Here is a 15,687-nt window from a genome sequence, read left to right as displayed (position 1 = left end):
AACAACAACAACAACATATTTATTTAATCATTTATTTCAACCCATAGTTTTCTAAATGTTTGATATATTGAATGAAGAGCATAACAGAGAATTAACTTACGTGAAATGTTGCTTTGAACCATTGGGCCATTGAACATAACAAAGAGTACGTTCAGGCATGACTTTGGTTTTAGAGTAAAGACACTGAGGAAAAGCAAGTAGAAATGCTAGAACCCAAATACTTCCAATGACAATCTTGGTAGCTGTGGCAGACAGTCTGGGTTTCAAAGGATCAATAATAGCCATATACCTGTATAAAAACAGACAAAATTCATTAGTCTATTCCCCTGTTAAGAGAGTTTAATGTTCTGAAAATCTATAAATGGTCAAAGTTGTCTCCTGGCAAAAAAGTTGATAAAGATTGTATTATTTAGGAGCAGCAGAGAATGGTGAAAGAGGCATCATTCTAGGAATCAAACAGACCTAGATTCAAACTAGAAAATTCATTTAACCTTTCTGACCTTCAGCTTTATTGTTTTTAAAGCAGATATAAGAACACCCACTTCTTAAAGATGAAGTGAGGATCAAAAAAATAGGCAAGTGAATGGCTTTGAATATCTAACACATTACCACAATTTTAAAAATGTGGACCAAATTAAATAGAAAAGATATATACCAAATGCTTAAAAATACCAGTTCCTCACCTTAAAAACCTTAACTTCTCTTTTTTATGTTTTACTGAAAAGAAAATACTGCAGAAATAACATGCATGATACCTACATTATTGCAAGGATGAAGAATCATTATGAAGTATATTATCAACATGTTCATTTAAGATCAAGTACAAAGTTCAGGATTCAAATCATAACAAATAAATAGAGGTTTATTGGGGCTATGCCTCCTGTTATTTCCCACATCCCCAAAACTGAGTTCATACTGCTTCCTGAAAATGTTCTCCATAGTAAGTATGTAATTACATAACATAGCTATGTCAAATATATTTGATGCTCTCAAAAACACACTAACATAAGACTTAGAGTATAGCAACTTTTCAAAAGTTGGGACCTCTCTGAATCTAGGAACAAAAGTCAAGCTTTTTTCATTTGGTGAAGATAATAGTAATATATCTAGGTTATGAAATTTCTAATTTTAAAGTGAACAAAAAATAAGTAAATTATCAAATTCAAGCTACTGTACAGAACACAAAATATACCAAACTGATTATTGTTTTTGAACCCCAGTGGTGCTGTAGGATAAACAACTGTGAGATTGATGGTTCAAACCCACTGGTTACTCCTTGGGAATAACATGAGACTGTCTGTTTTGGAAGAGGTGCAGCCAGAGTGCTCCTTGGAGGCCAGGATGGCTAAGCTTCATCTCTCATACTTTGGACATATTGTCAGGAGGGAACAGTCACTGGAGAAGGATGTCATGCTGGGTAAGGTGGAGGGTCAGAGAAAAAGAGGAAGACTCCTAACGAGATGGATTGGCCAGGTGGCATCATTGATGGACTCAAGTGTGGCAGCGGTAGTGAGGTTGGCCCAGGATCAGACATTGTTCGTTCTGCTGTACATGGGGTCACTATGAGTTGGTTCTGACTTGATGGTACCTGACAACAACAACAACGTATGCTTTTTTAAAGATTTATGGTCTCAGAGAACCCTACATAAGGTAGCTGTGAGTAGGAAATGACTTGATGGCAATGGTTTTGGTTTGGGATATCAATAAACAGACTATTTAAATTATATTTAAATAAGCTATTTAAATTATATCTGTCATTTTGCAGTTCCCCAAAACATTTTGATTTACGCAAATTTTAAAATGCAATATTTTTACCAAAAAATGAGTTACTTAATTAACAAATGTTTTAACTTTAAACCATATGTTTCAAAAGGATCATAATTTATTAATTCATTTATTGTTGTTTATGTTTTTAGCTATTCATTAGAATTAAATATTTGATAGATATAATTGAATGTAAACTTATAAAATCTCATTGCCTTCCATTAGATTCTAACCCATGTGACCCAATAAGACAGAGTAGATCTGCCCTATAGACTTTTCAAAGCTATACATTTTTATGGAAGCAGATTGCCATATTCTTTCCCCAACAGAGCAGATGGTGGATTTAAAATGCAAACCTTTTGTTTAGTAGCCAAGTTTGTAACCGCTGTGCCACTAGGGTTCCTTATAGTTAAGTCTAGGTATAAACAATTCTTCTATAAATTATAGTTACAATTTACTTTAAGGAAATATTCTTAATTCAATATACATAACTTTTAAGTAATGTGAATCTAATCTATGAAAAGATACCTAGAAAAACAGGCCCATGTTTTAGGAAAATAAAGTGAACCACACAAAGAAAATAAAATTCACATTAGAAATGAAGACTATTTAAAATTAACTTCTCATGTGTTTGATGCTAATAAATAAAAATAGCAACATCAAGTTATTGCTAATTACGTTAGGTTGCTGTCGTTGTTAAATGCCATCGAGTCAATTACAACCCATAGCAACCCTGTATAGGGCTTCCAAGGAGCAGCTGGTGAGCTTGAACCACCAACCTTGCAGTTCAAACAACTTTGCAGTCTGATGCATTAGCCACAGTGCCACACCAGGACTCATAGTAGTTGGAAAATAAGGCTGTGGTGATAGAAATGATGCTGGAGACGCCATGATAGAATTTTGCAAGACCAATGACTTATTAATTGCAAATACCTTTTTAAAACAACATGAAAGATGATTATACACAGGGACCCCACCAGATGGAATACACATAAATCAAATTGACTAAATCTGTGGGAAGAGATGGTGGATACGCTCTATATCATTAATCAAAACAAAGCCAGGAGCAGGCTGTGGAACTGACCATCAATTGCCCATATGCAAGTTTAGGCTGAAGCTGAAGAAAATTTAAACAAATCTACTAGAGTAAAACAGTGACCTCAAATATATCCGATATATATTCTTAATCTAGTATATATCTCTTAATTTAGAGAGCATCTGAAGAACAGATTTGATTAAGTAGACACATGACAGAAGATCAGAAAACTTTGGGGGTGATATTAAGAATATCATACAGGAATAAAGCAAAAGTTCATTAAGAAGACATAAAAGAAGGAAAAGAACAAAGTGGATGTCAGAAGAGACTCTGAAACTTGCTCTCTATCATAAATATGCTAAAGGAAATGGATAAAAAGAGGAGGCAAACGATCTGAACAGAAAACTTCAAAGGACATCTCACAAAGACAAAATCAAGTACTATAATGAAATGTGCAAAGACCTGGACTTAGAAAACCAACAGGGAAGAGCATGATCAGCATTTCTCAAACTGAAAGAACCAAAGAGAAAAAAAATTCTAACCTCGACTTGCAATAGTGAAGATTTCTATGGGAAGAATAATGAATGTTGTAGGAAGCATCAAAAGAAAATGAAAGGAACACACAGTTACTGTATCAAAAAGAAATGGATGATGTTCAACCATTTCAATAAGTAGCATATGATCAATAGCCAATGGCACCCAAGGAATAAGTACAGTGTGCACTGAAGGTGTTGGCAAAAAAACAAGGTTCCAGGAACTGATGGATACAAACTGAAATCTTTCAACAAACTGATACATCACTGGAAATACTCACTCATCTATGCCAAGAAATTTGGAAGACAGCTTGGCCAATTGATTGGAAGAAATCCCTATTTGTACTCATTCCAAAGCGAGGTGACCCAGTGGAATGCATAAATCATTGGACAACATCATTAATATAAAATGCATGCAAAATTTTTCTGAATTAAAAAATGGCTGCAACAGTACATTGACAGGGAACTGCCAGAGATTCAAGTCAGATTCAGATTAGGATGTGGAAAGTGGGATAGCATTGTTGATATCAGATGGATCTTAACTGAAAACAGAGAATACCAGAAAGATGTTTACCTGTGATTTATTAACTATGCAAAATATTTTGATTATATGGATCATGACAAACTATGGATAACATTGTGAAGAATGAGTATTCCAGAACACTTAATTGTACATAGACCAAGAGGCAGTCATTCAAACAGAATAAGTGGGTACTGAATACTTTAAAATTAGGAGAGGTACGCTCCAGGATTGTATTTTTTTTTTTTAACCATACGTCTTCAATCTTTATGCTCTGCAAATAAACCGAGAAGCTGGGTGATATACGATAAGGAATGTGGCATTAGGCTTGGAGGATGACTCATTAACAATCTGTGATATGCAGATGATATAATGTTGCTTGCTGAAAGTAAAGAGGACATAAAATACTAATGAAGGTAAAAGACTATGGCCATCAGTATGGATTGCACCTCAATGTAAAGACAACAAAACTCTGCACAACTGGACCAAATAATAACATCACGATAAATGGAGAGAACATTGAAGCTGTCAAACACTTCATTTTATTTTGATCTGCTCTCAAAATTCATGGAAGCAGCAGCTGAGAAATCAAATGATGTGTTACATTAGGCTAATCTGCTACATAAAACTTATTTAAAGTGTTCAAGAGCAAAGATGTCAGTTTAAGGACTAAGGCATACCTGACTCAAGTCTTGGTATTTTCCATTGCCTCATAAGCATGTGAAAGTGAGACAGTGAATAAGGAAAACCACAGAAGAATTGATGCATTTGAGACATAGTTTTGGAGGAGAATATGAAAAATATCATGGACTGCCAGAAGAGCAAACAAATCTGTATTGGAAGAGCACAGCCAGAATGCTCCTTTGAGACAGAACGACGAGACTTTGTTTTTAAAACTTTGGACATGTTATCAGGGTGGATCAGTCTCTGGAAAAAGACATCATGCTTGATAAAGTGTAGGGCTAGTGAAAAAGATGACGACTCTCAACAAGATGGATTGGCACAGTGACAGCGGCAATGGGCTCAGTCATAACAAAGATTGTGAAGATGGTGCAGGACTAAGCAGTGTTTTGTTCTATTGTTCATTGGTGTTGTTGTTAAGTGCTGTCGAGTCAATTCCGACCCTTAGCAGCCCCATATATGGTTTCCAAGGAGCAGCTGGTGAGCTTGAGCCACTGACCTTGCAGTTCAAATGACTTTGCAGTCTGACGCATTAGCCCACAGCGCCACACCAGAACTCCTGGTGTTGGAACTGACTGGATGAAACCTGAAAACAACAACAACAGCAAAATAACTCTATTTTATAGAGTTACATTATTATCTCAGATTTATAGAAGAATTCGAGGTTTAAAAGATTAAGCGAACTGCCCAAAATAACTCAGAATTTTAGAAGGGCACTGGAACACATCATCAATTTTGTCAGTGTTAAGAATCCATATAAATAATTATTTTTGCTTTTGATTATAACAAGTCCTGTAAGGAAATTTGGAAGAGACAGAAAAATCTGTAAGATAGACAACTTCCAAAGAATCAGAAAGAACATTTTCTGTTGTAAATTCAAAAGTATTAATGTATACTATTAAAAAAAAAGAAAAAGTCTGACATAATGTCCGAGTGATGTGGGGATGGCATCTGAGAGGAATTACCATTAGCATCAGTCCAAAACCAATTCCTATGAGATAAAGGTTAAACATGTCTCCACCCTCCAACATTTTTAACAGACACCAAACATCCCTCCTACAGAACTCTACTTTTTTGCTTGCCTTGATAATTTGCTGCAATGACTACACAGAACACACCAAATTACTCATGATTATGGTACTTAAAAAGGAAAGTAATGGATTACAATACAGAATCAGAAATACTCAGGATATAATTTTTCAGTCAGGACAGTCTCCTCTCAGCTGTGCTCATAGACACAAACAAGTTCTTTAACTTTGCCTGAGAGGAACCTCACGGAGTGCTGGTGGTATAGTGAGTTACATGTTGGGCTGCTATAACGGAAAGATCAGCAGTTCAAATTCACCATCCACTCTCCAGGTGAAAGATGAGGCTTTCTGTTTCACATAAAGATTTACAGCTTCAGAAACATTATAACAGAGTCACTATGAGTCATAACCTACTCAATGGCACATCACTACCACCAATGAGCAGGACCTCACTCTACCAATAAGCTTTGGCATGAAGGTGTTAACTCTAGCTCCATGGGTTGTCAAACCTTGATTCAAGTGCCCAGGATGTACCATACTCCACCAGCAATCCTCCAACCATAGGTACTCAGCTTTTTCATTCCATGGGCTGGGAAGCCTAATGCTCTGTCTTATGCCCATTTTGCTGCATCTTCTATTGACACTTCTCTGGTGCTCTTTCTTCATGTCTCTGGTGCCACTGTCTTCTGGATTGAGGATATTTGGTTCAGGGATCTCAGGTCTCCAGAATACACTACACTCATGAATTTTCTTTCTTTATGGTAGTGAAATCTGCACCTCTGAGTTCGTTCATTTTAAGCCTAGCAGAATTGTAAAATTAACCAGTCTCCTAATAAGGCTCCTTTGCTATGAGTCGGAACCAACTTGATGGCACTTAACAACAACAACAACATACCTTAGTTCCTAGTCTTGGTGTTGCACTTCAGGATAATGCACTAGACTGAAAGATTGATTTGAACCACAAGATCAGCAGTTCAAACCCACCAGCTGCTCCTTGGAAACCCTATACAAGGTTGCTATGAGTCAGCACCAACTCGACAGAACTTAACAACAACAACAACACCTCATAAGGAAAGGAGCCATGGTAGCATAGTCGATTATGAGTTGGGCTGTTAACTGCAAGGTAAGCAGTTCTACTCTACCAGTTGCTTCATGGAAGAAAGATGAAGCTTTCTGCTCTCATAAAGATTTACAGACTCAGAAACCTTATATAAATCTCTATGATACAGAACTGACTCTGTGGCACACATTCACTACCACCATCCCATAAGGATACCATGCCCCTTATTACCATAGTGGGCTACAGCATAGCCTTGCTGCAAGATAACACACTGGACCACAAGGTCAGTTTTAGCTGCAAGGTTGGTGGTTCAAACCCACAAAGCACTCCTTGGAAACCTTATACAGGGTCACTATGGGTTGGAACTGACTAAATGGCACTTAACAACAACACAACCAATCATTTGGTGGGAGCTAAAAAACCTCCTGGTGTGGCACTGTAGGATAAGCAATGGACTACGAATCATAAGAATGGCAGTTCAAACACACCAGCTACTCCTTGGAAAAGCTATACATGGTCGCTATGAGTTGGAATTAACTCAACAGCACTTAACAACAACCAAAAATGAGAGCTAGAAGGGCCATAGTAAGCAATTCACTGCAATGCATATGTAATAAAAAGGTACACATTTCTGTTTCTCTTGTTGTTGATTATAACTCACTATACCATTAATCTGACTTGATAGCACATACCAACAACTGTATATTGAATTATTGCTATGTGGGTGTTTCTACAGCACTTGCCAACAAATTGTACTGAATTGAATATTGTTCCCAACTCTACCATAATCTTTTTGTTTATCCTAGAACTTTATGCAGGCATTTTGGATGCTTGGGCTGTTAATTTTTTTGATACTAAATAGAGAATTTGCATGACATGAGCAGGACTAGAATCCTGCTAATTAATGTAGCATGGAAAATTTAAAATAAACTACAAATTAGTGATAATTTTTGGCCAATTAGCTTAATGTTACAAAATTTATTTCCTGACAGGTAGAAAATTGATTTATTGGAATTATATGGAAAAATCAGGTGATGCTTTCATTAAATAACACTTTGGTAACAGCAGAAATTTTTGAAACTTTAAACTGACATTTTTGTCACTTCTGGTCATATCTATTATTCATCTATTCAACAAAACATTTACTGAATTCCTACTCTGAAGTTCCAAACACTGTAGTAATGCAACAGTAACCAAAAATGGCCTTAACATTCCTTACAATCTAGTGAGTTATAAAGACACTAATCAAATAATCAAACCAATAAATAAACTGTGATAAGTGGTACAGAGGCAAAGCATATAGCCATATGAATGCACTTTCTGGGAAGATCACATTTTAGATTGTTACTTTAACAAAAGTAATTCTGAATTGAAATTTCAAAAGGTGACTAGACAAGGTGGCATGAAAGTGAGGGCTGCAAAGATTTCTGGGAAAATAAATGGCATGTGCAAAATTCATGAGTTGGTAGTAGATTGCGATAATAGTATTTTTACACATGATATAATGGAATCAGCACTGGACAACTAGATCGGAAACCCTATACAGGGTTGCTATGACTCAGAACAAACTCCATGGCACTTAACAACAAGAACAGTAATTAAAATGGAGACATTCGTGACAGAATTCTCATCTTCCACATAGGAAACACGTCCTATGGGTTCTGGCACTGTAAGATAAAGCACTGGATTTCAAGGTCAGTTTGAATCACAAGGTTGATGGTTCAAACTCACCAATCGCTCCTCAGAAACCTTATACAGGGTCACTACGATTCATAACTAACTTGACAGCACTTAACAACAACAACGGTGCAGCTCATGTACAGTTGCTATCACTCTATCAGTGGTGGTGTGGTAATTACTATGATGATGAAGAGATTTCAGCAGAGTTTCTAGACTAATTGAATTAAGAAGAAAGTTCTGATGATCTACTTTACAAAATCAGCCAGTTAAAATCCTACCACAAAGCTCTGATCTGAACCTTATTGTGGGTATGGCAATCTAACCAGTTTTTAGTTCTGTTGTGCAGTGCTTCCAAGACTCAAGGGCTAACTTACAGGCATGTAACAACAAAAATTAAAATAGAAACTAAAGGGGGCTAGTAAGGTAAAATAAAAGTTGCAAGTAATTTGTTTAATCAGGGAAATCAAATATCAGATAGTCTTTTGAAAACAATTTTTAGCAACAATTTGGAGAATTGATTTGATAAATTAAAAACTAGAAGGAGCTTACTAGTAGTTTAATTTTGAAGATGGATGATTGTTCTTGTGACAAATTGCTAAGTGACTGACTTAGGAAAAGTAAAGAAATTCCGAAATATTGTTTTGAAGAAGAAGAGACAGTTGGCTAAAGGAGTAGATATGTTTGCTAGTCAGTGCTGAATAGCAATTTGAAATTATGTTGGTTGTTTTTGTGAAGTCATAGTGACCCTATGTACATCAAAAAAAATACTGCCCAGTTCTACCCCAGCATCACATGCTATCACATAGCTGGCCAGATAGTTGTCCTCCAAATTTCTTAGCATAAAGAAGTGAGTGCCTCCAGTGCAGCTCACTTTCTTGAAAGATTTCAGTTGGTATTCCATTTGCAAATGGCTTCAGTGCACATTGGACTTCCTCCTTCAGTATCATTGGCTGTTGATCATATGCTACCTCTTGGAACTACTGAACATTAACCATGTCCTTTTGGTGCAGTGACTCTGGGTATTCCTTACATCTTCTTTTGATGTTTTCTGCATCATTCAATAATTTTCCCAGAGAGTCCTTCAATAATTAAAGTTGAGACTTGACATTTTTCTTCAGTTATCCCAGCTTGAGAAATGCTGAATGTGTTCTTCCTTTTTGGTTTTCTAACTCCTGATCTTTGTACATTTCCTTATAATATTTGACTTTGTCTTCTCGAGCTGACATTTGAAATTTTTTGTTCAGCTCTTGTACCTCCTCATTTCTTCCATTTACTTTAACATCTCCATGCTGGAGAGCTATTGTGACACTGTGGGTTAATGCACCAGACTGCAAAGCCATTTGAACTGCAAGGTTGGCGGTTCAAGCTCACCAGTCGTTCCTTGGAGACACTATATAGGGTAGCTATGGGTCAGAACCAACTCAATGGCACTTAGCAACAACATGCTGGATAGCAAGTTTCAGTGTCTCTTATGACATCCATTTTGATCTTTTCCTTCTCTCTTGTCTTCTTAATGACTTTTTGCTCTTCATGTATGCTCTTCTTGATGTCATCCCACAACTCTTCAGTTCTTCAGTCTTTAGTGTTTAATATATCAATTTTGCTCTTCAGGTGGTCTCTAAATTCAGGTGGGATATATTCAAAGAGATATTTTGTGTCTTGTGTACTTGTTTAAATTTTCTTCAGCTTCAGTTTGAATTTGCATCTGAGTAATTGATGGTCTGTTCCACAGTCTGCCCCTGGCCTTGTTTGGCCTGATAATATGGAGCTATTCCACCGTCTTTTCCCACAGATGTAGTCTATTTGATTTCTGTGTATTCCATCTGGTTAGGTCCATGTGTGTAATCATCTCTTATGTTGTCTAAGGAAGGTATTTGGAATGAACAAATCATTGGTTTTCAGAATTTTATCATGCGATCTCCAGCATCAGTTCTATCACTAAGGTCGTATTTTCCTATCTGACTGATCTGCATATGTTCTTTTTGGCAATGAATGCTACACCATTCTTCTTCATTTTTTTATTCCCGACAATGTAAACCATTTGGTTTCAGATTCAAAATGGCCAATACCAGTCCATTTCAGCTCACTAATGCCTAAGATATCGATATTTATGTGTCCCATTCAAGTAGGGGTATAGTTCTCCCTAATTACAAGCTCTCTCAATAGCCAGGAATATGTCCAGCTAACCTAGTGGCCAATAGGCTCTGTCTTGTGTAAGGTTGGCTCTGCTTGGGGTCATGTACAAGGATTACTCCCTTGTTTCTAGAAGCATGTGAACTTGCCCTGATCTAATCTGCACAAGAGCTAATAGAGAACTGCATTCATTCTTTCAGTCTCTATTGCATCCAACAGGAGATAGGTGGCAAGTGCCTGATAACATACCAATATACCATCATCAGTTGAATATAAACTAAAAAACACTGTAGTGTTTCCATGAATATAGAACATTTCAGCTTACAGTAAGAAACAAGTCAGAGTACCTTGAACAAGGAACAAAATACAGAGTCAGGTATTAGAAATAGTTTAAGACTGACTTTATAAACAATTTAAAAGAATGATATCTAGTTATCGTCATTGAATTGAGAAAGATTGAGGAAAGCAAGGAGAACACAAGGAAAAAAAAAAAAAAAACTTCAGAAGATTTCAGGAAAGTATTACAAGAACAAACTGACAAAATAAATGAAAAATTGTGCACCATACAAAAACAGCAATTATAAAACTAATACTTCAGAAATAGGTAATAAACATAAAGACAAAGAAGTAAAATTGATTGATTGGAAGGCTGAATTACTGAGCTTGAAGATAAATCTTTCAATATTCTGCTAAAGGAACAATCAAGCCCTGATATGGAATGACTGGATAAGTGCTGGACTGTTATCCCAAAGTTGGTGGTTCAAACCTACTAGCTGCTTCTCAGAAACCATACAGATTACTGGAACTCAGAACAGACTCAATCACACTTAGCAACAACAGTAACAATCAGAAAAGGAAAAAAAAATCTGAAGAATTGCTAATATAAATGTTGAACAAAATCAAGAAGAATAACGTACTTGTGACTGGAATTCCAGAATGGGAAGACACACACACAGAAATAGAAAACAACAAAAACAAAAAAATATAAAACAAATTATCCAAGAGTTTTTTGAAGAAAACTTCCCTAACATCATGAAAAATTATAAGATCACCATTCAAGAAGTTAAACAAATTCCAAACATGATAAGTTCCAAAAGAAAATCACCAAAACATATTATAATCAAACTTTTCAGAACCAAAGACTAAGCAGGCAGACAGCTCCAGCAAGTAAGAAGGCAGGCTACTGGCAACTGTCAGGGTTGTCAAGCAATAGAACAGACCACTGGCTCAAGTCCATGGAACAAAAGATCAGATGAGAGCCAGACACAGGATCCAGACCCAGCAGAAAGCAACAAACTCTGCTCAAATGTCCAATATTTTGGAAGCAGGCCATACCCCGAAGAAACTGAAAGCAGCACAGGGTAAATGAAAAGTTACCTACAAAGAAATACTAAAAAGACTAAGCTCTGATTTCTCAGCAGGAACTGAGTAGGCAAGCAGATATTGAAATGACATACATGAAACACTGGAAAGAAAAATTGCCAAACAAGAGTCTTATACCTAGAAAAATTGTCTATCAAATGTGATGGCAATTTAGGACATTTACAATTAAACAGAACTTTAAAAAAGAATGCAAAAGCCAGGCCAACCTTACAGAAAAAAACTACAAGGAACCCTTTGGACAGAGAACCAACTATAGCTGACAACAACCTAAGACTCATATAATGAAATATCACCCGGAACAAAACTCATATAGAAGTATCCAAAGTAAAATAAACTTATAAGAATTAAAAGTAGGAAATCAGAGATACCAATTTATAACACTGAAACAAAAGAAAACAAAAAGTAAAAAAAGGGAATATTGTATAGTACTTCTAAGAAAGGAGAAACAGACTTTTTTGAATATTTAGTCACTGAAAATCTATGAATAGCAGTGGAAAACTGTCAGTTAGAACCAGATTATTGACTACTGAAACATGATTAAAAGCACCAGAATATTGTCAGATACAGTGCTAGAAGATGAGTCCTTCAGGTTGGAAGGCACTCAAAATACAACTGGGGCAGAGCTGCCTACTCAAAGTAGAGTTGGCCGTGATGATGCAAATGGAACAAAGTCTTTGAAACCTTCATTTTCTGAGGGAACACAACTAAAAATATAGAAACAGCTATAAACATCCATTAATAATCAGAACATGGAATGTATAAAGTATAAATCTAGGAAAAGTGGAAATTGAAAAAAAATGAAATGGAACTCATAAACATCAATACCCTAGGAATTAGTGAATTGAAATGGACTGTTATTGGCCATTTTTAATCTGACAATCAGATGGATTACTATGCCAGGAATTACAAATTAAAGAGAAATGGTGTCACATTCATTATCTGAAAGAACACATCAAGATCTGTCTTTAAGTACAACACTGTGATAGGATAATATCCCAACATATACAAGGAAGATGAGTTAATATCACTAATATGCAAATCTACACACCAATCACTAAAGCCAGCGGTGCTGAAATTGAAGAATTATATCAATTTCTTTAGTCTGAAATTGGTCAAAAATGAAATCAAAATGTATTGATAATTACTGGTGATTAGAATACAAAGGTTGGAAACAAAGATGAAGGATTAGTAGTTGGGAAATATGGCCTTGGTGACAGAAGCAATGCTGGAGATCATATGATAGAATTTTGCAAGACCAATGATTTCTTTATTGCAAATACTTTTTTACACAACATAAAAGACAATTATATACATGGATCTCACTAGTTGGAATACACAGAAATCCAATGTACTACCTCTATGGAAGGGATGTTGGAAAAGCTTCATATCATCAACCAAAACAAGGCCAGGAGCAGAATGTGGAACATCAATTGCTCATATGGAAGTTCAGGCTGAAACTGAGGAACGTTAAAATGAGTCTTTGAGAGCCAAAATGTGATCTTGAACATATCCCACCTGAATTTAGAGATCATCTGAAGAACAGATTTGATTCATTATACAATAAAGACCAAAGAACCGAAGAGTTATGGGATGATAACAAGAACATAACACAGAAAAAAAGTAAAAGATCATTAAGAAGACAATACAAAAGGAAAAGACCAAAATGCATGCCAGAGGAGACTCTGAAACTTGCTCTAAGGCAAAAAGATACTAAAGAAAATAGAAGAAATGAGGAAGTAAAAGAAAAATTCAAAGAGCAGCTTGACAAGACAAAGTCAAATACTATAATGAAATGTGCCAAGATTTGGAGTTAGAAACCCAAAAAGGAAGAAACGCTCAAGATTTCTCAAACAAAGGGAACTGAAGAAAAAAATCAAGCCTTTAATTGAAATATTTAAGGATTCTGTGGGCAAAATATTGAGTTATGCAGACAGCATCAAAAGAAGATGGAAGGAATACCCAGAGCCACTGTACCAAAAAGAAATGGTTGATGTTCAACCATTTCAACAAGTAGCATATGATCAAGAGCCAATGACACTGAAGGAAGAAGTCCAAGGTGCACTGAAGGCAATGACAAAGAAAAAGCCTCTGGGAATTGATGAAATACAAACTTAAATCTTTCAACAAACTGAGACAGCACTGGAGATCAAGAAATTTGGAAGACAACTACTGGCCAACTGATTGGAAGAGATCCATATTTGTGCCCATTCCAAAGAGAGATAACCCAATGGAATGCAGAAGCCATCAGACAATATCATTAGTATCTCATACAAATAAATTTTTGCTAAATATAATCCAAAAAGGACTGCAAATGTGCATTGACAACGAACTGCCAAAGGTTCAAGTCAGATTCAGATGTGCATGGGGAATGAGGAATATTATTACTGATGTCAGATGGATCTTGGCTGAAACCAGAGAACACCAGAAAGATATTCACCTGTGCTTTATTGACTATGCAAAGGCTTTCAACTGTGTGGATCAGGATAAACTATGTACAACATTTTGAAGAATGAGTATTGTAGAACTTGATTGTTCTCATGAACCTGTACATAGACCAAGAGGCAGTTGTTGAAACAGAAAAAGTGATTACTAGATGGTTTCAAATTAGCTAAGGTATGCACCGAGGTTATGTTTTTTCACCATATTTATTCAACCTGTACACTGTGCACATAATCCATAATCTGAGAATCTGTATTATATGAAGAAAAATGTGGCATCAGAATTGGAGGAAGATGTATTTATAACCTGCTTATGCTGATGTTACAAACTAGTTTACTGAAAGTGAAGCGGACTTAAAATACTGATAAAGACAAAAGATGAAAGCCTTCTGTTTGGGATGCACCTCAATGTAAAGCAGACAAATTTTTTTACTACTGGACCAATGAACAAAACCCACATAAATGGAGAAAAGGTAGAAGTCATTACAGACTACATTTTGCTCAGTTTAACCATCAGCAGTCATCAGCAGCAGTCAAAAAATTAAACAACATATTGCATTAGGCAAATATGATGCATGAGTTCTCTTTAAAGTGTTTGATAGCAATGGTGTCAGTTTGAGGACAAGATGCACCTGACCCAAGGCATGGTATTTTCAATAACCTCATACACATGTGAATGTTGGGCAAAGAATATGCAAGACTGTAGAAGAATTGATGCATTTTAGTTATTGTGTTAGAGGAGAATATATACAGTACCATGGACTGACAAAAGAACAAACAAATCTGTGTTGAAAGAAGTAAATCCGGAATTCTCCTTTGAAGCCAGATGACAACACTTCATTTCTCATTCTTCATATATCATGTCTGGTAAAGTGGAGGGTCAAACAAAAAGAGGAAGAGCCCCAACTAGATGGATTGGCACAGTGGCAGCAGCAATGGACTCACAATTAGTAATTGTGTGAAGTTGGTGCAGGACCGAGCAATGTTTTGTTCTGTTGTACTTAGGGTCACTATGAGTTGGTTCCAATTTGATGGTACCTAATAACAACAGAGTCCTGGTGTGGTGCTGTGGGCTAATGCGTCATACTGCAAAGTCATTTGAATTGCAAAATTGGTGGTTCAAACTCACCAGCTGCTCCTTGGAAACCCTATACAGGATTGCTATGGGTTGCAATTGACTCAATGGCACTTAACAACAACAACAAGTACTTCCAAAAGAAGAGGAAATCAAGAATATTTCAAGTAAAGAATTAAATAGAAATATGCCTATTTGTAACTCTAAAACGAGAACAAGACTTATACCTAGCCCTTGCTAACCCCTACTCCTAACACGAACACTAGTTCTAACCATAACCCAAACACTAAACAAGGACCTAGGCTTAGCCTTGTTGTTGTTTGGTGCCATCGAGTTGGTACTGACCCATAGTGACC

The 15,687-nt window shown here is 36.2% G+C and overlaps 1 protein-coding gene across 1 annotated transcript in view; it reads right to left on the bottom strand.

Moving 5' to 3' along the window:
• The window catches only part of TACR3 (tachykinin receptor 3), a 151,983-nt gene that overhangs the window by 77,386 nt on the left and 58,910 nt on the right, over positions 1–15,687 (bottom strand). Inside the window, exon 2 of the mRNA XM_006872709.1 lies at positions 101–289. Within this exon, the coding sequence (XP_006872771.1) occupies positions 101–289 (189 nt within the window). The remainder of the gene's footprint in view (positions 1–100; positions 290–15,687) is intronic.

This window comes from Chrysochloris asiatica, unplaced genomic scaffold, assembly GCF_000296735.1.
Source record: "Chrysochloris asiatica unplaced genomic scaffold, ChrAsi1.0 scaffold00211, whole genome shotgun sequence".
Taxonomy (NCBI): domain Eukaryota; kingdom Metazoa; phylum Chordata; class Mammalia; order Afrosoricida; family Chrysochloridae; genus Chrysochloris; species Chrysochloris asiatica.
This window is presented reverse-complemented; position numbering and strand designations above follow the sequence as displayed.